At 42.5% G+C, this 27571-nt stretch overlaps 1 protein-coding gene and 1 long non-coding RNA gene across 2 annotated transcripts in view; one reads left to right on the top strand and one right to left on the bottom strand.

Annotated features, from left to right (window-relative positions):
* Positions 1–11852, top strand: part of LOC112550403 — a 15820-nt gene extending 3968 nt beyond the window's left edge. The window contains exon 3 of the long non-coding RNA XR_003094220.1: positions 11628–11852. This is a non-coding gene — a long non-coding RNA (uncharacterized LOC112550403). The remainder of the gene's footprint in view (positions 1–11627) is intronic.
* The window catches only part of PLAGL1 (PLAG1 like zinc finger 1), an 85972-nt gene that overhangs the window by 6803 nt on the left and 51598 nt on the right, over positions 1–27571 (bottom strand). Inside the window, exons 3-8 of the mRNA XM_014520237.2 lie at positions 15882–16037; positions 14369–14481; positions 10858–11007; positions 6934–7059; positions 4356–4852; positions 2337–3992 (exon numbers count right to left, since the gene is read on the bottom strand). Coding sequence (XP_014375723.2) covers positions 2726–3992; positions 4356–4852; positions 6934–7059; positions 10858–11007; positions 14369–14481; positions 15882–16037 — 2309 coding nt within the window. The 3' untranslated portion in view covers positions 2337–2725. The remainder of the gene's footprint in view (positions 1–2336; positions 3993–4355; positions 4853–6933; positions 7060–10857; positions 11008–14368; positions 14482–15881; positions 16038–27571) is intronic.

Here is a 27571-nt window from a genome sequence, read left to right as displayed (position 1 = left end):
AAAGGAAAAGAGGAGCCAAGGAGCTAAGGACCAATCAGCCTCACCTCAGTTCCTGGAAAAATCATGGAGCCGATCCTGAAGTAATTCATTTCTAAGCACTTGAGGGGAGAAGAAGGGAACAGTCACCATGGATTCACCAAGGGCAAGTCATGCCTGACCAACTTGACTGCCTTCCATAAGATGACTGACTGTGAATGCAGAGAGATCAGTGGACATGACATACCTTGACTTCAGCAAGGCTTTAGATACAGTCACCGACAACGTTCTCACAAGTAAGCTAAGGAAGTATGGGTTGATTGAATGAATCGATTGTAAGGTGGATAGAAAACTGGCTGGATCATCAGGCTCAAAGTGTAGTAATCAATGGCTCAATGCCTAGTTGGCAGCCAGTATCAAGTGGAGAGCCCCGGGGTTGGTTCAGGGGCTGGTTTTGTTCAAGATCTTCATCAATGACCTGGAAGGTGGGATGGAGTGCAACCTCACCAAGTTTGCAAATGACATCGAGTTGGGTGCAGTAGTAGAAGAACTGGAGGGTAGGGTTAGGGTTCAGAGAGACCTAGACAAACTGGAGGGTTGGACCTAAAAGAAATCTCATGAAGTTCAGTAAGGGCAAGTGCAAAATCCTGCACTTAGAACAGAACAATCCCATGCACCGGGACAGACTGGGGACTGACTGGCTAAGCAGCAGCTGCAGAAAAGGACCTGGGAGTTACAGCAGACAGTAAGCTGAGTATGAGCCAATAGTGTGCCCTTGTAAAGAAGGCTAGCAGCATACTAGGCTGCATTAGTAGGATCATTGCCAGCAGATCAAGGGAAGTAATTATTTCCCTCTTTGGCACTGTTGAGGCCACATCTAGAGTACTGTGTCCAGTTTTGGGCCCTCTGCTAAGGAAAGGATGTGGACATGTTGGAGAGAGACCAGCAGAGGGCAATGAAAATGGTTAGAGGATTGGGGTGCATGAATTATGAGGAGAGGCTGAAGATATTGGGCTTATTTAGTCTGGAGAAGAGAAGAGAAGACTTGCGCGCGGGGGTGGGGAGGGGGGCGCGGAAAGTGGATTTAATAGCAGCCTTCAACTACCTGGTTCCAAAGAGGATGTAGCTAGACTGTTTTCAGTGGTAGCAGAGGACTGAACAAGGAGCAAAGGTCTCAGGTTGTAGCAAGGGAAGTTTAGGTCTGATATGAGGAACAACTTTCTGACTAGAAGAATAGTAAAGCACTGGAACAGCTACCCAGAGAGGTGGTGGAATCTCTATTAGAGGTTTTTAAGACCTGGCTAGACAAAGCCTTGGCTGGGATGATCTAATTAGGGCTGGTCCTGCTTTGAGCAGGGGGATAGACTAAATGACCTCCTGAGGTCCCTTCCAACACTTTTTCTATGATTTATGGTAGGATAAATGGTATAGGCATCTCTTTGCTTTCACTTTATGCCACCATAAAAATTGTGGTGGCACAAAGCTGAGGTCTATTTATACCTTTACTTCTGTTGTGGTTTAAAAAGATATAATTTACTAAATGCTCCCATTCTGAAGCCATAATAAAAAGATTTTTACATCATCATACTTGCTACATAGACATGAACACTTCAGTGGTGTTTGGCACCATCTGTGACTGTGAGTGATAGACTGTGTAGACTACTGGATTCTACAATCCTTCAGAGGCAGACCTGCAACTAACCTCATAATGTGTTAATATACCTGATGTGGAGGGCTGTCAGCTCAAGCTGTTATTGCTAATGCAGTTTATCAGCCAGGGAACTTTTATGCTGCAGCTTGTACAAATTATTAATTGCTTTCCTGGGCTAAACAAAGACTAACTTCATCAGTCAAAGATGAATCAAATCCTAGCTTGATGAGGCGCATGATCTTTACTGAGCCTTAGATATGCAAGATGCTGAGCCAATGGGACTGCAGGTATGTGCATATGTGTTGAAGTGCTTTCTTGGCATCAGCCCAAGGTGCCTCATATCTTGCCAGATCAAGTTCTAAATTAAAATTAATATGCTGCCTTAACGTGTTAGACAATTTACTTCTGTTTTAGCAAAAGCCATTTATATAAGACAGCTGTTCTTCTGCTACCAACCCAGGGAAAATGCAGATCTGCCCACATGCACACATGCATGCAGGTACACACGCACCCACCTTCCTATATGCAGGCACATACAGCTGAAGTGCACTTTAAAAAACAAAATCTAGTTCAATTTAATTGCCATAGTAATATCTGTCTTTTGTTTTAAAAAAGAAGTGAGACAACGAGAGAAAGTAATTCAGTGACAGAATTGCAACTTAAACATACTTAAAAGTTCATTAATTAAGTGCTCAACACAGAAACCTACTTGACCCTCCAAAATTATACATGTTCTGATGTAGAATTTAACATGTCTCCCAATTCTGAAGTTATCTGTGCAACATCTTCATGACTCATTAAGGTTAAATTATCCATCCCATCACAGCAGCCAGAATTTCTTGTGCTTATCATGAAACTAGTTGTTTTTCCATTGAAGATCACTTATTCAGCTATTTGGTTTAAATGTAAAAACATAGGGTATGGAGAGGAAAAACATGCCATTCTTGCTATTGTCATACACTATAAAATGAGTAAGTATCACGCAAAATAAGCTTCTGTCAGGATTATTCCCAAATTGTTTTTAATGGATTTTTAAAAGATTTTTTTCTCTCCCTAAAAAGTTAAGGCAAAAAAAGGAGTCTTAATAATAGCTGGTAGTTATTTGAATGCATGGTGAAAATGAGGCAATGTCACAGAATTTGTGCTGGATGGAAAAGAGCGAAGGACATGAGGAAGCTGATTGAGAGCTGCACCATCTGTAGCTATCTGAGGACCTTGTAGTTGTCCAAGGCAGCACCTATGTGGTGGTTCCTCCTGACCAAATGCCACTGTAAGGTCCCCACTAGTATTCTGGTTATCACTTGGAGGGAGTTGCCAGAAACCCAGTATATGAGTGAGATCCATGGAGGACATGTTCATTGTTTCAATGGTTGTCTCAGTCTCCTTGGGCAGTGTGTACTTGCCAACATCACCGAGGGGCCCTGAGGAAGTCTCTAAATTGATTTTGTGAGGTGAATGAGGTTCTGGTAAAGGGAGATCTTCAAGCAGGTTCACACTATAATTTTTAACATCCACTTTGCTGGGTAGATTCTTGAGGGGTACTGATGTGAATGAGGTAGAACTTGGTTCATATTTATTGGGCTGATGAAAGTTCTGGCTGGTAGGAACAGACGGTGGAGAGGGTGTGGAATGAACAGCTGACAGGGCATCTACACAGCCCATTCTTGGCATGTGAGGAGGACATTCAAGGGAATGTGTACTTTGTAGGGCTTGTTGACAGTGAGTATGTGGACTACTGTAGCCTGCTTCTGAACTGCTCAGAATCCCATGTTGTGTTGAAACCCTATCAGGAAAAGAGGGGAGTTCACTGTCTTCTTCCTTTAGTCTGAATGGGGAAAGAGGGTCAAAGAGACCCAGCAAGTCACCATTCTGCAACCTGCTCTTCAGCAGCTCTTGTGGATGGGTCTTCTTGGTGTGGCGAGTCAAATGGTCCTTGCGCCCAAACCTCTGAGCACAAAACTGGCACAAGAAGTCCTTGCAGCCTGTGTGAACAACCATGTGACGCCGCACATCTTTACGAGTGTAGAAACGGCGCTCACAGTGATCGCACTTATGTTTCTTTTCCTTGGTGCTGCTGGCTGGCTTCCCTGCATGAGTTTTGAGATGTTCCAACAATAGTTCAGTTCCTCCAAAGTCTTGGGAGCACACCCTGCAGGTAAGATCCCCATTGGTGGCTGCATGAAGAGCCTGGTGTCGCTTGTAACCCAGCTTAGTATTGTATTTCTTTCCACACTCTTCACACCTGAAGGCCATTTTGTTGGGGTCATGAGTCTGAAGGTGATTTTTCAAATGGTCTTTTCTGTGAAAGGTCTTTTCACAGTAACCACATTGGTGAGATTTCTGTGGAGAGTGGGTGGCTGAGTGCCTAAGACAGAAGGATAATAAATGTTATTAAGTTTACAGAACTTAAGTGCAGAAGTGGGATATAGCTTCAAAACCCTGCAGACATACTAGCACCCTCCATGGTAAAAGCTTTTGAAAGGCCAGATTCTGTTAAATAGCAACTAAATGTTTCTTATTGTCTGGTGTGGAATTACAAAGGAAAAACACTTTGAATAGCTACTCTGATTGCAAGTAAAGGAAGCAAGGTCTAGCAGCTAAAGCAAACAAATAGGAAAGATGGATGTTAGGGAATAATTGTCATTCATACCTCCTAACAAAAAGACATCACTTCACCTCCCCACACACACCCACCAGAAAAGATGGCTGGTGCCTCGAGGAGTTGTACCTTATTAGTTTATATTTGGAAAGGAAAGCTTTTGTGCATCCTTGATGTGTACACTTGTAGGGACGCTCCCCTGTGTGGTTGTAAGTGTGGATTGTGAGCTTTTCAACTGAATCAAATCTCTTTCCACAGAGTTGGCAGTGGAAACTGTCTGGCTGCTTCATTTCTCTTCCCTTCATCAGTGAAGACTGGCCACTTCTCCATTTCGGCACAAACCTTGCAATGGGATTGCAAATACTTCCTGAGCTGGTGCAGCTAAGCTTTGCACCAGGGGAACAGGAAATGGCCCCGTAGCACTGGACAGTGCTTTTGCCCAAGGCAGTTCCTCTCAGTTTCTCTTTGGGCTTGCTCTTGGTTTTTACAGGTCCCAACTTATTTGGTGGTCTGAAGCTGGGAGTAAGGGCTCGGTCTTTATTGATGCACTGGTGAGATTCCAACAGAGCAAAAGTCCCAAAAACGTGACTACAACTGGAGCATATCCAAGGGTCTGCAGAATCTCTCTGCAACAAAAACAACAAAAACAGTTCCTTCATATTAACCACTGTCAAGGGAAAGGTCACATTCTTCTCAACATACCTGACTTCTTTTTGGTATCCTCAAGATCTCTCAGTGCCCTTAGTGACATGTATTTAAACTGTGTCACCAGATTGCTATTCAGCTGGAAATGTAGTGGTCATAAGCCCTTGCCACACATTACACTTAAGATGTGAGAGCACCAATTAATCAGTTCTTTAACTGTGACCCCACTACACATTCAATCAATCAATTAATGGCGTGATAAAACAAGGAATATGCTTCAAAGTTATTCCATAAAAGATGTGTAATAACTTTGAGGCTCCTTCCCATCACACCATTAATTAATTGAGCATGTAGCCAGGTGCTCCCCTGTGGCTGGGAGTTCTGTCAGCTGTGGTCAGCTGGATCCCACAATCACCCCTCCTGCCATACATGTGTGGCATGGCAGAAGGGGTAGTTGCGTGGATGATGCATCAGCTCCTAGCACACCCTTACCTGAATGGCAGGGGCCTTAGCAGTCTACAAGCACAAGAGTAAATAACTGGCTTAATGCTGATGCTTATTTCATATCTTTAGTTTTGACTGCTATGCTAACTTTTCGAGCACTTCACCTTTACTTTTTCTCTACAAAATGAATTTCAGCGGGCACATCTACATGAAGCATTCACTGCACAGCTGACTAATTAACTGAGCAGTAAACATCTCAGCATCTACATGTGTGCCCCTATTAGGGTGCACAAAGCTAATGAACCCTGCATCAGGGTAGTATTTGTAAATACAAGTACTACCCTGCTGCAGAGGGTTTTTTTGTATGCAGCTTCACATGTGTAAACCAACCTGACTGGCTGGGGCATGGGGGCTGCCTGCCAGCTAGCCCCATATTGAAGGACCCTCATGCCCCAGCCAGTTAGGTCTGCTGTGGCCCAACTCAATGTGCTGCAGTCTGGATGCATGTGTAAATGGTGCACCTGGGAGCTCCTGGAAGCAATAAACTGAGGAGCAATAAGTATAGATGCGTCCAATGTCTCTATATTTGCTCCTGTTATGAAAGTGCTAGTCACAGTTCTACTGTTAGGCATGAGTCAAGCTTTATACGTAATTTTAGGAGAATGTTCTCTGATACTGAAGCTCTACAAACTCTGAGGCCAGATATATAGTTCTACCAACAGCACAGCACAGCATTGTGTCCATCTATGCCAGTGGTGCTTAACCCCCAGGCTGCAGACTGAATTTGGTGCATGGGCCTGTATCATCTGGCCCACAGGGGCTCCCCACAGGTCTGAAAATGTGGCGACAGGGAAGCAGTGACAGCGTTACTTGCTGTGGCTTCCAGAGCCGTGGATCTGGATGGCACAAATCTTTGTGCTGGATCCTGCTGGAATGCAGGATTGGTCCATGGTCAGTCAGCTATCGGGTTGTTTCATGGCTGGATCTAGCACATGGGGCTAGGTCAATACACAGGGTCGCTTTATAGCCAGAACTTGTGCATAAGGCTGGATCAGCATGCTGGGTCACACCTGCAGACCAACCCCACACTCACCCCAAGCTGGATCAAGTATACAGGTCAGTCCCACCCCACACCACCATTCATCCAGCCCACAGGGCTGGAAGGTTGAGCATCACTCTTCTATGATGACACAGGCAAAGAGAAAAATAATATTACAGTAGAAGAACCACTACACAGATGAAGCTGAAACAGCCTAGCTAGGCTTGAGGGGAGAACACAGAGCACTGGACAGTGGGTGACAGGAGAACTATAAGCACTAGAGTGCTAGGGCTTCTAAGAATAAATGTCAGCCTGTCAGTCTTTCCAAAGCCTTCCATTAACGTGGCACCACTGCATCAGATGCCACTAGGTTACAAACAGAGCATATGACTAACAATACACCTGCAAGTGGCACCTTTCCTTTGCTATTTGATTCAAATTGTTTTTTCTCAATGTTAGCCAAATAATCTATCATCCTCGTTTCAAACTGCCATTATCGTGTAAGCTGACTACAAAGCAAATGAGCAGATTTTAGAATGTAAGCCCAGTGTTGCCTTGAATATAGTTTAGGATACTTACTATTGTTGAAACTGGTGGTAAAGTATAGATATCAGATTCTTCTTTAATGACAACTGCAGAAGCTTCCATAAATTTGGCATAATCTGCTGCATACCACACTTTTAATTCTGTATGGGGTTCAATTGGCTGTAAATGAAAGAAAACTCCCAGTGTTTACATGAATCATTGCTGTTTTGATAGAAAACTATCATACCTTATTCAAAACAGATAGTATTTTGTTTATCTTTACAGATCTTTCCTTTATAGCTAATTAGATGGTTGATAGCTTAATCTCAGGATTCAGTTGTTTTGAGAATTACTACTTAACATGACTTGAAAATCAAAAGGTTGTTGTTTTTACAATTCCTAAAGACAGGAAGGAAGAAATACAAACAAAGGTCACTGAGAATAAAGCCAAGGTAAATACCAGGATTATTTCATAATATGTATAACCAATGACAGAGAAAACCAAAAAAATAAATGGAGATATATAGGAAAAGATATTATCTGGCTAAGAACTTCCTGAACGTATAAAACCAAGGAAGAGAGGTAGCTTTGGGAGTCAAGATTTTTTTTTCCTTTCCAAAATTTCACAAGTAAGCCATTATCCTACCTTATTTTTTCATATTCTATTTTTGGATGGCCCCAAGAAGGGAAAAAAAAATCTTACCTTAGGGTAAGTAAAAGGTAAGTGACAGAGATCTGGGGTTGGGGGCTGTGCACCAGAGCTTGGGGTCATGCACCAGGGCCCAGCATGCTTGAGCTGGCACCACAGTGGGCCCAATCCAGCATGTCAGCGACTGAGGCCACATGCCAGGGACTGATCTGGCACGCTGATACTGGGGCTATGTGCTGGATCCCAATCTGGTGCGCAGTTGAGGAGAGGGACTCCCTATGTGTCCAGAAATTTGCTGGCAGTGAGGGAAGGTGAGGGCAGGAGTGGTGGTAGCATTAATTGCTATGGCTCCCAGAAGCATGGCAGTTAACGCTGTTCTAGCCCCCACTGCATCCAGTTTCCAGACCCATGGGGAACTTTCATCGCCTATAATATGTACCCCAATTTTTCCTAGCTGGTTTTAGGGAAAAAGCTATGGATTATATGTGAGAAAATATGGTAGTCTGCACCCAAGAGTGTCACTGGCTACAGCTACGCTGCAACTCTATACCATACCTTTATTTTACTCTTAACTGACTTTGTTGAAGTAGATCATTGCTAATGTGGAAGAAACATTAGTATAAAAGGCAAAATGCTGCAGCTTACGATACAGCATATGAATCTTTACAATGCAGTTATTACCTAGCATCAGAGCTGGACAAATAGATACTACAATAATACCACAGTGGTCAAAGAGATTTGGGGTATGGGTGATTCTTACTCCCTCATAATTCTACAATGCCGCCACTTCCCTATTCTTTCATCCATCTTTCCTTTATCCTTCGGATTTCAGTTATTTTATTCCTTTCTGTTTGGTACTGCTGTTCTCTGCAAGTCCATTTGTAGCATCTGACAAAGTAAGTTGTTGCCTATGAAAGATCATACATTTCTGAATGAGCACTCTGCCTTGCTTTGTGCATATAATTCTGCTCGACGTTTTACTTTTAAAATATGCATTCTTGGGATTTTAGTCATATGGGCATCTTTGCACATGCTCCGAGGGGGTTTTAATTAGAGTGGTTCATTCAATAAGCTTTAATTAAAGCAACCCCACTGCCATTTTGAAGCACAGGGACACTGAAAACACAAGACGCAGAGACTGCTGGAGCACACTTATTAGCTCACTTCAGCAGATTCAATTAATTGAAGTTTTTTGCTTGCCCTCAAGCCAAATTCAACACATTTTCACAATGCAATGAGTGATATTATAATCATGTTGGTAAAACCACAGTACTCTCTCTAATGTATTCCTCACATTGGATGTTCAAAGACAAACACTATTAGTAAAGACAAACAAAAGCTTCATGGAAATTAATAAAACTGCTCATTTGCACCAATGCAGGATTTGACCTGTAGTATTTAAATTATACAGGAAAATAAAAGCTAAGTTCCTTGTCACAACAATCTTCAAAGAAAAGGACTTGTTAAGACTTTCCAAATAATTTTAACATTATGAGTAATGATAAAGGTATAGATACAAAAACATGCATATGTGACCATATAACATCACTTGTATAAAATCACAAATGCTGTTGATTTTATCAGACTTCTGGATACAGAGCTACTATAAGACATAGTGTAAAAGCATGTCATCACAATCATCTATTCTTTATATTCTAGTAATATTTAAAGCTATGTTAGGACTTTATTCAAAGCATTTTAAAACCATTAACTAACTCATCTTCACAGTGCTGCATTGCAGTATTGCTATCACTGTTCAGATGAAAAGAGAGTAAAGCAATTAAATGATTTTCCTTGTGCCACACAGAACATCTGTGGCAAAGCTGGGAATAGACATTGATAAGTTCTTAGCCTATGCTCCCATGGTCTTTCCTTTAGACTCTGTATTCTTTCAGTAATTTTTAACGTAGCTATCAATGTTGTGCAGAAATTAATGGTTGTTAATTAAAAAAGAAAAACCAAGATCCATACATTTTGTTTATTGTATTACTAGAAAATCTTCAGCTTTGTTAAAGAAAAAAGAGACTACATTGCAAGGACAGTTTCAGAGTAAAGTAAAAGCTATGGCTGACAACCTTTGGGCCAATTTCAGAGTATTCAAATCACCAACAAAACTCAAGAAGCAAGTACCTATATTATACTGTGACTTGTAATTCACAGCTTTTCTCAGGAGGAAAACAAAATCCTAAAAATATTGCATAAACTGATCATTTTTCAATAATATCACAATACTGTGTAATACTACAAGGCAAGTCTGTAGTTCCAGTAAAATCACTTTTTACTGGTAGGTAGAACAACAGGACAGTTCTTTTCAAGGAACCTTCAAAGTTGCTCAGTAATTAGCCTCTAAAAAGAGAGGAATTCTTTGGCTGTTTTCAGAAAAAAGGCTTTCTATATGCAATGCTGCCACAGCAAGTGCATCATGACTCATTAAGGGTTTAAGAACAAAAGACTTCTCATGACATTCATGTTTAAACTACAGTCACCATCTATGTTATTTGCAAATGATGGTTTTATCACTCTCTGCTCTATCATTTTCTTTCTTATCCCACTCACCAAGTTCCATGGCACTAGCTGTGGTAAGAAAGCCCAGATAGCACATACTTTAGTGTGGATTATGTGATTAGGAAAGGGTGTATGTCAGTGGTTCTCAACTGGTGCTACAGCATCCCAGAGTGCCACAAGGACCCCTCAGAGGTGCCACAACACAGGCAGGTAAAACTGCCATGCACACACCTGCTGTATTAGGGGTCTCTGATCAGCCTAAAGCAAGCAGGAGCAGGCTGCTGCTGTGACCCTCCCTGGTTCATCCCTCGAGCACCCTTTCTAGAAACAGAGGTGTGCAGGACAGTTCCACCCATGTGCCTCTTTCTAGTAGGAGCAAGGGCAGGGCAGAGGGAGGTCCAGACCAGGAAGGTATGCACAACACCAGCCAGCCCCTGCCTGTTTTAGGTTGATCAGAGTCAAAATGCAGTCAGGAGCCCTTCCTGGGCTGGCCCTTCCCCACATGCCACAGCCCTTCCTGGGCTGGTCATGCAGCAGGCATGTGGGACACTTCCACTGGGAGGCAGCATAACCCAGATGAGAAGCACTGAGTTCAGTTGAGGCAGCACTATCAGTGGCTCTGAACTGGGAATGTCACCACATTCAAAAAAGTGGTGGAGAGGTGCCCTCACCCTGAAAAGGTTGAGTACCACTGGTGTATGTAATATAGGTCAGATAAATAAATATAACTGGCCTCTCAATTGTGATAAGGCAAGTTAATTTTCTCCTGAATCTTTGCAAATTATTTGAATGCGAGTCATGTGAAGTGGTGCGGCAACAGCTACCTTAATGGTTGTGAAGTAGACTTCTCCACGGTGCTGGTAGGCTACGAGAGTCTGTTCTTCTTGGTTCCGAGCCAACCGAACAAACATCATCCAGTTTCCACAGTCTTCATTGGGAGTGTCCAGAAAGTACTTTCCTCCATCTTTCAATACCTAAAGAAAGGAGATTGGAAAGTAGGAAAAAGGATAGTTATAGCAGACCCCTAGAAAAGAACATACGAACCTTTGTATTTCTGTGGGGCTTTTTGTTTTGTTTTGGGGTTTGTTTTTTTAATCATAGAATCCACTTTTTCTTGCTAATATGCTCTGAAAAATAACAGCTGTTACAAAATAGATTATTCTTGTTGAGCTTACTAATAAAGGTTGAGAATGAGTAATTTCTAAAGCACTTAGCTACTAAAACAACTGCTGATATTTGCTTGGAATACAGAATTCCAGGTTACATTTGACAACATCTATGATATTGTTATTGTAGTATCTGTAATATAAAAAGATAGTATTTTAAGGTTTAAGCACAAACAAGTAGGCAGAAAGATGAATTTTGAACCTTAATGTGCTTCCTGAGTGCTTGATCTCTCCACTTTTAATGCCGTGTTAAAACTGTATTCTGCATGGAACAATATTGTCATTGATATGAAAAATCTGGCAAAGTCAAGTCCCACTAAAATGACATTTGAACATCCTCTTGACTGACCATGTGTTGAATTCCTAAAAGGAGGTAAGTACTAATGAATAATCTTGCCGTTCTCTTCACTTCACTTTATTCCCTCTAGATTCCTTTTAAATGGAAAAAGAGAAGGAATGTGCTGGAAAGGAGGTCTTAGATCTGCTGCCAGCATGCCACTCATCAGTGACACACACTGAAAGATGCATTACTCAGCTGAAGCTGCACATCCATGGTGAGTATGCTAACACTTCATACAGATATTCCATTCATCTGTTCCATTAACCCAGTGATTCTCAACCAGAGTGCTGCAGCACCCTGGGGTGCCTTGAGATCCTTTCCGGGGTGTCACAGGTTGCCACACAACATTAACACCATTAGGTATGCAAACATGATTCACAAGATAAACTCAGAGATTTCAAATAGAATCCATAGTGTTAAAAACATTCTGACCTGTTGTGGTCTTTCTCAGTTCTTTGGAACAGAAAAGTTGCTTTTGTTTTTCTTTAGTCACATGAGTGAAAAATAAGAGCTGGAATTATCCAAGGAGTGCCCTGAATCTAAAAAGGTTGAGAACTATTGCATTAATCATTTGAAAGCTCACAAAAAGTTATGAAGCAGTTACGTGACATTTCCTTGCCTATTAAGAAATTGTTGCCTAAGCTTGCTAAGTTTGTGATGAAAATACATATTTTTTTCTGGAGAAATCCTGTACTCAGTTACACACTCAGGATTCTAGAAGACAGAAAACAAAGTTCCTTTTGCTGTGCTGTAAGAAATTCAGATAAAAATCTGCTCCCATTCTCTGCATCTGGGGAAGTAACTCATAGATGAGTAAGAGCTATGCCTTTAGGATATACCTATATGCTAATTAAAACCATGGGAAGTACTGAGAGGAGACCATGATGGGGAATATAACTTGCTTAAAAGATAGCTAAGAGAAAGAAAATAAATGGGTTGATTCATCCATGCTGGAATACATGTTATATTTCATGTAAGTGCAGAAAGAAGGGGAGGTGGAAGAAAATTCACCCTAATGAAAAGCAGGTGCTGTTTGCAATGTCAGCTTCCCATAAGTGTCCCACTGGGAGGTTAATTCTGTGCATAACTTGTTTGAAGAGATTTCCACTAGCAACAGGTGTCAGAAGGAATGGATTGTATCAGCTAATACTGCTTGCTTCTGAGGCTGTGTTGCCTGGCTATGGGTTATCAAGCAGCAGGCAGTGGGTATCCTGTGTTAATTCATCCATTTCCTACATTATATTAGCAGTAAATGTGGTGTAATCCAGAATGAAATCAAGGTCAGTGGCACTTTCAGTTTATATGAGAGGGTGTACTTACATATTGCTAGATGGTGAAATACATCTCTATGGTCAGACTAAAATACAAAAGGGTTACTGTAATGGAAAACCCCACAGTAGTCAGCACACTGCCATGACCTTCCTCAGCCCCATCCTGTGCAATCCATAAGAGATGATGGATTGGGAGTGAGGAGTTTACAAAGGTAAAAAAAGATAACCACGTTTGTGGCAGTGCAGAGAAGAAGACAGACTGTCAGTTCTTGACTCCTGGAGAAGAGCTTACTGAAGGCAGAAACTTCTCAGGTGATGGCTGATATTGGTCTAGGCAAACCATATTTCCTTAGTCTTAAAATGGGATACTTTGAAAAGTATAATGGGGTGGGAGGTTCCCTAAACACCTCCAGTACCTCACAGCACTCTGCTCTACCCCTGGTTCAGCTGGCTCTGAGCCCTGGTCCCACCTAAGTGTGCCAGAGAAGGGATGCAGGGGTAGAGTCTACCAGGTCTATTATCATGGGCTCCATAAAAGGAAGACAGTCCGACCATGGACTACCATGGAACACCCCAAAGGGAAGAGAATCCTACCATGAGCTGGTGTTATTTTATTTGTGTTTGGTTCCTTTTGGCCACTAATAACCCCAGAAGGCATCAGCTTCTACAGGCCACGCCAAGGTCTCCTATAACTAGACCTAGACATCATGGCCCAGAGGCTGGATGACACCTGGGTTCCCTGGGTGAGGAATTCCATACAGGTATATATACAAGCTAAATATTATTTGCACCACAGTAGTGCCCAAAGGCCCCAATCAGAATCGTTGGGCATTATACAAATATGTAGAAAGATATAGTACCTTACTAAGTTGCAATCTCAATATACAAGATAAACAAGAAGCAGTATGTCAAATATATCTCTTGTGATTATATTTTTATAAGTCCCCATATTGACCGCTTTGCTATCTGTGCCATTAATGTTGATTCAGTGCATCGAGCTTCATTTGTTTGGTGAGAGAGTTGTTTTAAGTATTTTTCCCCTCCTTTAAGGTTACCAAACGTATCAACGCATAGACTTTACCAAAGCTTTACCTGTGCTCCTCTACCCCATGGGACAACTTTCTAATATTAAGCAGCCTCTTCACTCATGTATAGGTGCCTTCTATTGTGAGGTACTAGAAAAAGGCGCATTAGCCTATTTTAATGCACACTGGTGAAAGCGCACTTTTTTGTGACACTTTATTTAATGTGCATTAAAATAGGCTAATGCACATTTAAGCACATGTGTAGATGTGCTCAGTGTGTGATATTTTAATCAGGTTATGTATTGTTAAATGAAAAAACAAATGGAACAATTTGACCTGAAAGTTAAGAAACTTTGGCAGAGGTGCTCTTATCACATGTTAACATCAAAGTCTTACATCAGGAACATACACGGGAAAAAGAAAGATGCTCATGATCCTTATAAATAAGCAGAAATACGTCGAAGCTCTCTTGTAATACCCTGAAGCCCCATAAAGCAAATCCTCCAAGACCCAGCCCAACCGGAGTTGGTTACCTGCAGAACTAGCCTGCTGTCATCATAGTGGGTCAGTTTTGTAGACAGTTTGCCAACATATGGACCAAATTGTGTTCTCTTCTGTATGACTTTCTTAGCAAACACTCCCAGGACTGTGAATAAAAGTGAGACCAATCTAAGATGAATACACATATCATTAACTATTTCCTAAATATTTATAACTGAGGGAAAAGAACCAGCCAAAAAAACGACAGACAAAATGAACTCTTCTAAATGAGGAGTGACCAAGATATGACCCATATGCTGGATCCAGCCCACAGACCAGTGATATCCAGCCTGCAGGGCTCCCATGGGTCTAGAAATTTGGTGGTGCAGCAAGCAGTGGCAGCGTTAATTGCCCTGCAGGCCAGATAATACAACTCCCCACACCAGACTGGACCTGAGAATCAGCCCTGTGAAACAGACTGAGCCCATAGATTGGCCCTGTACAACAGAACTGGCTTGCAAACCAACTTCACGCCACTCATCTGGTTCATAGGGTCAAAAGAGCTGAGCACCACTGTCCTACACTACAGCTGAGCAACACATCAGGAAAATTGTTCTACTAGGTAAAAACCTTAAAATGTACAAGAACCTGGAATCCCTTTTAAAAATAGGACTTTGATTCATTGAATAATGTTTAGAAAATCACCCAAGTCACAATGGATTGCACTCTTTTCCCTTAAGAGAAAATTAAAAAGTGAGATATGTGTATGCAACCCTCAAACCTGCTGATACTTATCTGCTGATAAACAGCATTTCCCCTTGCATGTGTGACATATTGCTTTGTACAGTTTTGTCAAAAAATCCAAACCCATCCCAAAGTAAACTATTTTACAATGTCCATTATTCCTCTCCATGAATGTTGATGATAGCACAGAAGACCTTATTTTATTATTACAAAGCTATCTATAATTAGATTTACAAAACATAATGGAAATATCTACAAATTAACAATGTCCAAGTCTGGGGACTACACATTATCCTGCTGCCTGAAAGAAACCATTCTGTCTATAGTACCGATCAGAAATGCTGAAACTGTGAATTGGACAAAATCTTACAGGCTTCCTGACCTTTTTTGGAGGAGGGGGGAAAGGGGGGAAATTTAATTACTGCTTTGTTTATATGTTTCTGTTGAACACTCTCTTTGCATACCTCCACCACAGTCAATTGAAAAAACCTATCAGTAATACTGCATCGCTATTGATTTTGGATACTTCTAGTCAGATATTTATAATGACATTTGCTCAACAAAGCAAATCAGTCTCATGCTGTTAGTGTATATGGCATTCAAGTTCATGGTGGCATTCTGCCATCAATCTCTGTGTGGAAATTCATGGAGAGCCAAGCGCCCCCCCCCCATCAATAGCTGGGTTTCCGACCTTAATCATACTCATCCAAAAAGATAGGCTGTGTACAACTACCTAAAGCAAAGACCACCTCTAAGCTACAAACCAGTATTAATACTCTTGTCCCTCCTCAAGACTGTACCTATAAGAGCTAAAATACTTACTCTGTTGGTTCTCAGCTCGCAGCTCCAGCACTTGTAAAGTGAGGTAGTGAGGTAGGGTAAGGCGGGCACGGCTAGGAATAACCCTGTCTTTAACCCTGATGAGTGGTCCATGGAGTTTGCATTCTCCTATAAGGTTTTTGCCACAGTCCTCACACCCTATAAGCCAAGAAGAAAGCTCCTAATTATAAAAATATCATACTGTTTTCCATTTCACAACAAGTTGAGACTGGAAAAGAGAATGGAAGAGAATGAAAAAGAATTTCTGGCATTTATGCAGCAGATTTCATGTTGGAGGATCCCAAAATACATCCAAGACTTTAAAGGGCACCCAACCTATACACAGGGATAATTTCACCCTCAAATGAAATGCAGCCACCTCTGAAGAGGAGCAGAGCAAATATTCTTCAGTTACACAGCCACATAAATAAGACTTAAGATTTATCTCAGGCTGCAATATTTAGCAACATCTTATCACATATTTATTCCCTGTTCAACTAACAATCGTAGGTTAGCAAAGGAGAGATTGGAAGTCATGGTAGCCCACATATCCCTCAGTGTGAGCTCTTGCAAATTAAACAGTGCTGGTTGAAGTATTGTTCCTAAGCTCCAAAGACTCTAATGCTATAGTGCCCTAGCTGGTCAGAAACTGGCTCCCTATCCCCATGCCTGCCCAATCTATATTTGTGTGCAGACCCGGACATAGGCATGGGTGAACCGGGCAGCTGTCTGGGGCCCAGACAGAAAGGGGGTCTAAAAAAATTACAGTTGCAAGAAAAAGTTGTAATATTGCGCATATACGGGACTGGCAATGTTATCAATTGAAAACAAACTATTTAAAGATATCGATACCACAGATGTGATAAAGACTTTTGTAACAAAAAAAATCCTTATCTCTGGCAAAGGGGAGCCTGATACTAAAAGTTTGCCTGGGGCCACCAGGAGTCTAGGTATGCCACTACTTGTGTGGATGTACGCATACAGGAATTCTTCATCTTGCTCATTTGCTGGCTCATGAAGTTGAAGATGGGAAATATGTACACTCAGAATTCTCAAAACCTTTGTTTACATGATCTAAATAATGGCCATCAGAGGAACCACACACAAAAAGTTTTTTAAGCCAAGTTCACATTAACAATTTATACTAAATATAAATTACAGAATGCAGTTACAAAGCTTTGTAACTCCTGTCAGTAGCAAGTACTTGTGTACTACTTCAGAAAACAGCCCTTAGTTTATACCCTAAAAACATGCTCCCTAACCAGTCTCCAGAATTCAAGTGTAAACTGTTCTTAAAAAACAGGGTAATTTTATTCATTGTAAGCTACAGCATTGCTTACTGAAGCACAAAGGCCCAAATCAGTATTATTTATACCTGTGTTAATGCACAACACAAAAAGCTATTTATCATCATACTTGCCCTACTCGTACTATTATCTTTAAACCATTTCAGACTTTTCTTTTTCTTATTGTTGTTGTTTTTAAAAGATTAGGATTAGTTAAAACACTTTAGACAAATCTTGTATTTTCCCCAATACAACATGCACCTAAGCAAGGAAGCTGATTTTCTGACCAAAATGGAAGCACCTTGCATTGAGTCCTGCTCCACAATGAAGCAGCTGTTGCATTACTAGTCAAGCAGCTGAGGGAGTCGACTGACGTAATGGCTCATTGTTCTTTACTCAGAGGGGTTAATGATCATCTCTTCTTTTAATAGTTTTCATGGTCCACTAATCAAGCTAACCTTGGCAATTGTCTGTTTGCTACCTGCTCCTAATCTCTCTCTGTCTCTCTCTCTCTCTCTCCCACTGTTTTGCAGCCTTGAAGCCTCTTATGCTCTTTTCAGAATGATAGATCCGCTCACAGAGATCAGTCTTCAGCAACGCTATGGTTCCAGCTTTAATTAAGCAGGAAAGGGAGGGAGAGTCAGCTGAAGACTAGGCTTTGAACCTGCTCTGTACACCCATAACTCTGAACAATATTTTTTTCTTCATTCTTTCAAAGCGAGGTCCAGCTTATATTCCAGGACATGCTATATGAGAGAAAATACAGTGTACTTTAAAATTTTCAGCTTTAAAAATGCTAAAATGTTATCAGTGTTTACTGGTAGTCTCTGAAGGGTATAGCTAGCAACAAAATGTTCAAAATTAAGAAAGTAAGCTTTGTTTGGCTTTTCGTTCAAATTCTACAAATGCTCACTTTCTCTATACAGCATAGGTCAGCTACCAGCATTAAAACAATGCAGTAGTAAGAAAATAGTAAAAACACCACACAAGCTTTTATGATTTAGTTATTGTTTATGAATTAGTTAATTTCAAACTTAGCTTTACTGTTGGACTGAAAGGATGGCAAACTGCTTGTACTTAAAAGAATTCTCTCTACATTGATGTACAGCATTAGCTCTAAACGTTCCATAACGGGGGAGCAGAAAATTGTTTGAAGATGCTGACTTGTATAATGAAAATGAGCACCTGCATAATTAATAATTTCAGTGCATCTTAATGATGTATCAAAGAGATTTAAAGAATATTTAGGACAATAGCTTTTTATATTAGAAAATACATTATTTCTTTAATACTTAGAAAGTTGGAATTTATTAGACATCTTAGGAGGGAGGGAGAGAGTGTGTGTGTATTTATATTCAAATTTTATCTTAAATGAAAGAACCAAAATATACAAGTCCTGCAAAGCTCCTGTTGAAGTCAGAGGGAACTACATATTTATTCAGAAGCAGAATCTGGCCAACAGATAACTACAAAGCAAAATTTAGGACAAATGGCACAAAAGGCATGTTTAGTTACTTAGAAAACTTTTCTCAAGGGCTAAATACAGACACTCAAAAAGTCTGAGGCTGAATCAATTCAATCTTTGTAGGTTAGTCTAAATTGCATAGATTGAAGCGATAAGCAAGTGAACAGACATTGACTTTTGATTCCAGAAGGGCAGCAACATGCCTGCAGTGGCCCAGGCCAGAAATTGGCCCTACCCGCTGATCCCTCTGTTACTTAAGCAGCCGGGCCAGATTAGGGCCTGGCCATGTCCCCCCTCCCCCCACTTGAGCGGGGTGCGAGTGGGGAAGCCCCTACCAGGCAGACTGGGGTTGGTGTGGGCCACAGTGAGGGTTTAAATCCCACTCCTGTCATATTCATCTGGCTGAGCCAGGGCCTCCCTTTGCTCAAGCAGGGAGGAAGGAAAAGCGTCTAAGGGCTTCCCTGCCAACCCCATCAGGCAGACCCAGGCTGGAGTCCACGCAGGCCAGGGTGGGAATTTAAACCCCGCCACTCCCCTCCATCACACTCAGCTGGCCAGGCTGAGGCAGGGTTTGACCATGCCCTGCCCCTCCACTTGAGCGGGGGCAGGGAGGGGGGGAAGCCTCTGAAGGCTTCCCTCCTCCCTGCTAGACAGACCCCAGCTGGGGTCCAGTGCTAGGGTTTTCCTCCTCACCCCCTTCTCTTCGATATTGCTCCATCTAGCAAGCAGAGGGACAGGGCAGACACTGTTCTGCTGGAGCAGACAGTATAGCACAGCCCAGGATTGCAAAGCATCCTGGGATGCTGGGGAAGTGTGAGTTAACGTGAATTGGGAGGGGATCTGGAACAGAAGTTCTATAAGCCAATTTAACTTAAATCAGTTAAGTATATGTGACTACATCCAACCAGGTTTATCTTAAACTGGTTTTGGCCACTTTGAAAGCGGTTTATGTGCACTAAGCTTCTGCTCTGTTACAGGTTTAAACCAGTTTCTGATCACTTAAATTGGTCTTTGTGTAACTTCTGTCCTTAGAAGGTGCTGATTTCCTACGATTTCAATTTATTGATGTGGGAGTTCAGTGTCTCTGAAAGTTACAGTATTGCCAGCTCCAAACATTTAAAAGTCTTAAAAGTTGATCAAAACCCATAAAATTGAAAGAAAAAAATTGAAACTCAAGAGTCTATTTCCTTTCTGCTATTTGACCCCTGAAATTTCATGTTTTCTAGCTAGTCTCCTCTATTATGTTATATTTTGTTTTGTTTTTAAGGAAAGCTAAAATGTGTACATTCATCTTATTCTAGGAGCAGTAACTATCAGGAATATACCAGTTGGCATGAGACCCTTGTTGCCATCAAGAATGAATTTAGGACCTTTTAATTGAGCACCTTACTATGGATTGTAGTACTGTGCCTTAAGCACTACATGTGAAAACATTAAACTAAATCTTTATACTGGTATTTAGAAAGTGAAAAGGCAAGAGAGAAGGTAAAAATGAAAAAAAAATAGTGAATGAAAAAACCACTGTTTGGACAGCCAAATAATGATAATTTGTGAAATAGGAATGGTAACTCAACATGAAAGACACAAGAGACTTTCAGTATTACTGGTAATTTGTGTTGCAGCCGATTTTGGATAATAAAACATTAGAAAGCCTAACTAAAATAAAAATCGAATACATAACTTCGTTTTAAAACAGTTGTGAAAGTCTCTTGCCTTCCAAAATTTTCTTTGCTGCCCTTCCTATGTCTAAAACTACATCAACATGGGTTGGGAAGGACTGGTAAACAGCAATTCTTGGCAAGACAGACATCAGTTTTATTCACAATTACAAAGATAAATGAAACAGTGGAAAGTGTCTTTATGTCTATCTTCTATCGTTCAACAGTTATTTACGTATGATATAGGTACTCAATGCCATTTTGTTTTAATATATTTATCTATCTACATACGTGGGTACAAATATACTATTTTTCATTTGATCTGGAAACTGAAATTCCAACATTAGGCTTGAAAACAGACCAGCATTTTTTTTCCTCATGTTGTATGAACACAGAGAGTAGGCCCTGATCCTTCAAAGATTTACAGGTGCCTTTATTGTAAGCACTGTGGGTAACAACAATGAAGGCTAAGATTCATGCATGAGTGGACCCAGTGGGTGCGTCTATATGAGACACTCCAGTGCAGTAGCAATGAGCTATTGTGCTGTAGCTCATTGCTACCATGCAGTAGCATTGTCAGGCACTAACCGTGCAGTGATGGTACTGCACAGTAGCATTGGGCAAAAACCCTGCGGCAACTGTACTGTGCAGTAACACCAGGTACTGCAGTTATTTAATGCTTACACAAGTACTTTAGTACTTATGAAAGTACAAAATGACTGCACAGTAACAACTGCGCAGTCTGCCACACATGTAGACTTGGCCAGCGTATAGTTTTATCTACCATATCCAAGATGGTTCATAAGTGCACAGTTCTAAAGGTAACTGTACCTTACTTCATTGAAGTAAGTGGCCTTCTAAGTCTCTTTAGATTCTTTTCCATAAAGGCCTGCAGACTAAGTGTTACTGTTCCCTACAAAAAATGGGTTTATCAGATAGTTCCAATCGTCATGACAACCATGTATGGTCAAATCACTGACCATATTTGCTTTCAGAAGTATTGGTTGTCTAAGACAAACACTCTGAGTCTCCCCGTCATGCTTCTAATCAACATCCCTCTGAGTCACTCAGTCCTCTGTCTACTGTGATGACGTCACTGTGTCCTCTATCTATAGTGATGACAAAGGTAGGGCTGAATAACTGGCCCTGACAGAAAGGACATTAATGGGCATTTTAATGTCTGCTAATATTGCCACCACCGCTTTCAGTATTGCACAAGACTTTCTGATTAATTATCTTTCATATTGGTTGGCACTACAGAGTGGCTCAAAACAGTGATTGGAGCTGCCTGAGCTTATTAATAAGGAAACCTTTTAACAAGAAACCTCCCAGTACTAATGTTCAGTAAGAGATGTGAAAAGAGTGCAGAGCAGGTTTTTACACTCCAGCTGTCCATACATACAGAAAATTAATTGAACCATTTTTTCTTTTTATTAAAGACATCCGTGCATCTACAAGGGAAAAGCTAATGCTGGTCATCCACAATCACAATTTATTATTTTATTTCTGTAAAGTTTGTAGGTAAGTCTATCAAATAAACTGGAATAGTCAATCTACCTCACCAAGACATGAGCAGGAGAGAAGGAGGTGAGGAGAGAGGGTAGGAAAAAGATCAACAGCCTTGAGAAGCTGATGAGAACTCTGGAAGGCTCAGTACTGAGAGTCACAGGAGACATGGGCCAACAGTGGCGATACGTAGGGGGTACATGGGAATGCACATGCACCCCCTGAGAGTGCTGATGCACCCCCCGACTGGCCATGCTCCCCACTTAGGCAATGGGCAGGCAGGAGCACCGGTGCCCCCCCTGCGAGCACCAGCCAGGGAGTGAGAGCTGGATGTAAGCCACGGCCACTTCCAGGAGCACCGCAGCTGCTCATCGGTTGGTAAGTTTTGCTACAAAGGGACACCTCCCCTTTGGCCAGTGAGATTGGTCGTGGGGGAACCCCCCCACCAGTTGTTGACTGGTCGCTGGGGAGGCATGTGCCCCCCATGACTAAGGTGGCAGCAGTCACCCATGTGGGCCAACATCCAAAGAAAGGTCAGGAAAAGCCTTTGGGGAGTTGAAGAGAGAACCCATAGGGGAATGATTCTCAATCAGGGTACCATGGCACCCTGGGGTACTGTGAGATTCTTTTAAGGGTGTAGCTGTGTACTGTATGATATTAGCATTGTTAGGTCTGCAAACACCTATGTGCAATTCACAAGATAAAACTAGGGATTTCAAATAGGAATCCATAATGTCAAAAACATTCTGACCTGTTGTGGTCTTTGCGTTCTTTGAATTAGAAGAATTGCTCTATTATTTTTCCATAGTGAAAAAATGAATGAAAGCTAAGAGTTGGCATTTTGCAAGCGGGGTACTGAACCTAACAAGAGTTGCCTTGAATCTAAAAATGCTAAAAAATGCCTTATGAGCACTGCCAAAGAGAGACTAGGGTTTTTTGGGAAAGGCAGCAAATTTTCTAATGGAAAATTAGAAAAGAATTAGGCCCTTGTATTTTCAGCAATATGCAGTCTGGTCCCAGATTTGTCAATGGAATTAGACAAATTCTAATTTGTTTGATCACTCTGCTAACACAGGGGCCCAACAACCTGATATAAACCTCACAAAAATTAATGGAAATATTTCTCTTGGCTTTGTTGGGCTCCAAATCAGACTAGAAGTAGCAGACAGATTTATATGCAGCTCAGGCAAATAGATGCAGTAACAGATGCAGAGAATCGTAAGTGATTTTTTTTAAAGGATCATTGCTTGGTTTCATCAGTTTTGGTTCATAAATGTGACATACTTTTAATGAACTAAAGAGACCAGTGTGAGTGCGAAGCCTTGCAACAGTCCAGGTTCTTCAACAGATTTGGGTCCAGGACAGTAATTACTCTTCTGTCATTTCTTGGTTATGCACTTACCAACAGTTGAAACTGATGATGCTCTGCTAGAGTCACTGATGGAAGATATTTCCTTTCAAGGCCACACAAATGAACCTTACTAACAATGCTCCAGAATTCAAGCTGCAAAAACAGATTTTTCTCATTATACCTGATGTATATGAAATTCTTATATGGTCAGACTTAAAAAAAACCCCCATCTTTCCATAGTGATTTAGCTTCATAGGCATTAATAAAAATCACTAACAATCTGGATGTCTTCTGAGTGTAACAAAATTGTTAGAGGTCCTACTTTGACTTCCTGAGCTTAGGTGGAATAACGGTGACTTTTGTTTCAAGTTATAAGGCCCCTGCTAGAAAAGACTGTGGGCTTTGTTGTGCGCAAACAGCTGAAAAACTTTGCCAAAAGCAGAACAGACACAAAGAACTGCTGTTATAGGGAGGATGTATCTAATCACAGAGTCAATGACCTTATCAATCCATGCCATTCCTCTACAATTCATCAAAACTGTAAACTCTTGAACAAACCTTTTTAACAGTCCCCAGGTATCTGCCCTGTAAAAAGCTAGCTCCTATGTAAGTGACCCTGCTGACTCTTCCCTATACAACCAAAAGTATAGGGAAGAGTCTGGAAAAACTGAGGCACTGTAGTATGTAATAGTATCATGGTTCCAGCAGCCAAGGAGCAGGAAGCTGGCATCTCTAGGGCATGTGGGAAGGCAGCAGTGAGTTGCTGGGAGGTGAAAAATAGTGAGAAGGTAGGAAAAGTGGAGCAATTTATCTCTTTCAAATTCCTTCTCCACTTCACTATTTTGGACTGACAGATATCTTGACATCCTACCATTTAACTTCACTCAAGCCTTCTGTGCAAATAAAGTGCTTGACTTTATTTTAAACAAGTTAATGCATCATAACTAACAAGCTTGGAGCCTAAATTTTCCCAATTTATAAATACACTGACTTCAATCCCACCCCCGCCCCCCGTTAGCCTCCCAGTACTGTGCTAAGCTTTATGCATGTTATCTATATTTTAAAAGATCATAAATCCCTGAGGACATTATAGAAATTGAATGCAAAGTGCCTTTTGTCTCACTGCCCAAGAACCCCAGGCTAACAGATGATGATAAAAAAAATCTACCAACCTAAATTTCAAAATGTGCTGAGTTGCCAAAATCCACTTGGAAGTCAATGGGAACTGTTGGTACCCAGGATCTCTGAAAATCAGGTCTGAAAATTCCACAAGGTATCTAGAAACAGTTCTGTCTTTGAGTCTCTTTGGCTAGGGACAGACATTGAAAAAGCCCAAGCCTGAATTGATTCAATTTTTGCAGGTTAGTCTAGCCAGCAGAGATTGAACCAATTGGCAAGTGGATAGACATTCACTTTTGATTCAGGAAATAGAGACACATGCCTGCAGTGGCTCAGGCTAGAAGCCAGGGGGTGCTAAAGGAAGCCCTCCCTTCCCTTCCACAGTGCTGAGCTGGGGAGCAGGGGGTTGTATAGCCAGGCCCTGGCAGGATGCTATGATTAGGGAAGGATTTAAATCCCCTCCCTGCCCTGCACAGTCCCCAGCCAGGGTGTGCCTGGAAAGGGAGAGGGAAGCAGCCTTCACCAGGCTTTTCTCCCCACTCACTGCTCAAGGGGCAGGAGTGTTGCCAGCCCCCAGCTAGCACTCTGAGGCAAAGTGGAGGGGGGAAAAGGGAGGCAAGACTACTTGTGTGGAGTGCATGTATCTGGTGATACTGAGCTTTTCAATCTCCCTTCTTACTTCTTCACAGTGTCTGCAGCAAACTGATGGCACTCACTTGTCCCACACATTGTTAACCAGGTCATTTCTCACACCTCTCTCCAGAGCCAGACACGGGCATGGTGAACCAGGCAGCTGTCTGGGGACTGGACAGAAAGGGAGCCCAAAATGGTTATTTTGTTTCCATTGTCCGATTATTATTATTATCATTATCTCTGACAAAGGGGGCCCGATACTAAAAGTTCACCCATGACTGTCAGGAGTCTAGGTATGGTAGTGCCTCTCTCTGTCCCCTCTTGAACACTGTCAGATTGCAGCCTTTGAAGCAAGCCAGCAGGGAGCTTATCAGAATACAAAGCTTTTATCAGTCCATCAAAAAAACTAAAGGTCTCTCTCTCATTAGTTCAAGCTCTCCTAAACAGCTTTTTCCAAGGCATTTATAAAGAAGAACAGAGAGACGTTACCAGCTGACATGCTGATTAATTCCAAAAAGCCCTAAGTGGACACTGTTGTGTCTGCCTTTGTTCCAGTGAAACTAGAGACACACACACAGACACCTCTCAGCATTAGCGATCATGGGAGTGGTGACCATGATCAGATGCTGGCTGGGGTCCGTGCTGTGGGAGAAGTGAGGGAAGAAGAGGGGGATCCCTGTTAGAGCGGTAAAAGGGGGTAGGACGGGGGGAAGCCAGGCAGAGGCTGATGTGCCTGTGGTCTACAACTTCGCAGCTAGCCAGAGCTATGACCTTTAATAAGCCATAGAATCGAATGGCCTGGCTCTGGTCTAATGTGGGCTGGGTGGCTTTTGGTGGTTCATCTTCTACGACCAGGTATCTCACCACCTGGACAAGGGAGAGGATGCCGACATTATATACCTAGACTTCCAAAAGGCCTTTGATTTGGTATCCCATGAGATCCTCATGGGAATGGTGGAAGATTGTGGACTTAACTGCTCGATGGTTAAGTGGGTAGGAAACTGTCTTTGAGGTAGGACCCAAAGAGTTCTTATGAACCGATCTGTGTTGTCCTGGCAAGAAGTGGCCAGTGGTGTCCCTCACGGTCCGTACTTGGTCCAGTGCTTTTCAACATCTTTATCTTTGCATGTGGGGGTGAAGAGCTTACTGGCCAGGTGTGGACAATGCCAAGTTATGGGGGAGCATGGTCACGCCTGAAGATAGGTTGCAGATTCAGACCGACTTGGACAGGCTGGCAAGCTAGGCAGACCGGAATTAGATAAAGTTCAACACTGAGAAGTGTAAAGTGCTCCATCTAAGGGAAACAAATCCCCAACATACCTACAGGTTAGGTGGCACCAATCTGACCAGCACCATGACAGAAAGGGACCTGGGGGTAATAATCGACCACAGTATGAACATGAGCCATCAGTGCAATGCTATAGCCAGCAGGGCAAGCAATACTCTAGCATGCATCAATCAATGCATCTCAAGCAAAACCAAGGACATGATTCTTTCACTGTACTCAGCACTGGTGAGGCCGCAGCTGGAGTACTGCATCCAGTTCTGGGCACTGCGCTTCAACAAGTATGTGGAAAAACTTGAGAGAGTCCAGAGAAGAGCCACCCATATGACCAGGGACTTGCAAGACAAGCCATACAAGGAGAGGCTGAGGGACGTGAGCCTCTTCAGCCTAAAAAAGAGAAGGCTAAGAGGGGACTTGGTAGCAGCTTACCGCTACATCGGGGAATACATCAAGAGCTCAGTGAACAACTGTTCACCAGGGCACCCTTGGGGAAAACCAGGAGTAATGGCCACAAACTCCTAGAAGACCGCTTTAGGCTCAACTCTAGGAAAAACTTCTTCACAGTCAGGGTGTCTAGACTGTGGAATAAACTGCCTGCAAAGATGGTACAATCCCCTACCCTGGAAATCTTCAAGAGGAGACTAGACGGTCACCTCGCTGGGGTCACCTGACCCCAGTTGTCTTTCCTGCCTAGTATGGGGGGCTGGACCTGATGATCTTGGGAGGTCCCTTCCAGCCCCTAACAATCTATGAATCATCATTGAGGCAGGCTTTCCATGCCCCTACACCAGGGGTGGGCAAAATACAGCCCATGAGGCCATTTTATTTGGCCCACAGAGCCCCTAAAAATTTTTAAAAATAATATTTACCTGCCCCTGGTTCCTGTAAAAAATGACAGGAACCAAGGGCAGTAGGACCCAGGGAAAGCCCCAGTGCAACGGCGGGGCCTCCCCGGCCCCCCCCCCCCCCCTCAGCTGGAAGCCCCAGCAGGGACTTCTGGCCTGGGAGCACATGGCTGCCCCGGCCAGAACTGCAGGTAAGGGGGAAAGTGGGGGGGAAGGGCAGGGGAGGACCCTGGGCAGGGAAGGAGCCCAGGGAAAAGTGGACCGGGGAAAAGCTGAGCGCGGCGGGGGGGGAAAGCAGCCCCTTGCCCACCCCGTGGCTGGTGCCCCGCACTACAGCTGCTCACAGCCCATGTGGGGCTGCCTGTGCCTGCTCCAGACAGCCCCGTGGGCTGTGAGCAGCTGCTGCAGGGAGCACCAGCCACAGGGCAGGGGAAGGGCTGCTTCCTCCCCCACCCTGTGCTCAGCTTTTCCCCAGGCTCTTTCCTGGCGTGGAGAAAAGCAGCCCCTCCCCAGCCCTGTGGCCGGTGCCCAGTGCTGCCGCCGTT

The sequence above is a fragment of the Alligator sinensis genome, unplaced genomic scaffold (genome assembly GCF_000455745.1).
Source record: "Alligator sinensis unplaced genomic scaffold, ASM45574v1 scaffold153_1, whole genome shotgun sequence".
Lineage (NCBI taxonomy): Eukaryota > Metazoa > Chordata > Crocodylia > Alligatoridae > Alligator > Alligator sinensis.
The sequence above is the reverse complement of the archived record's forward strand: the minus strand, read 5'-3'. Positions and strand labels throughout refer to the sequence as shown.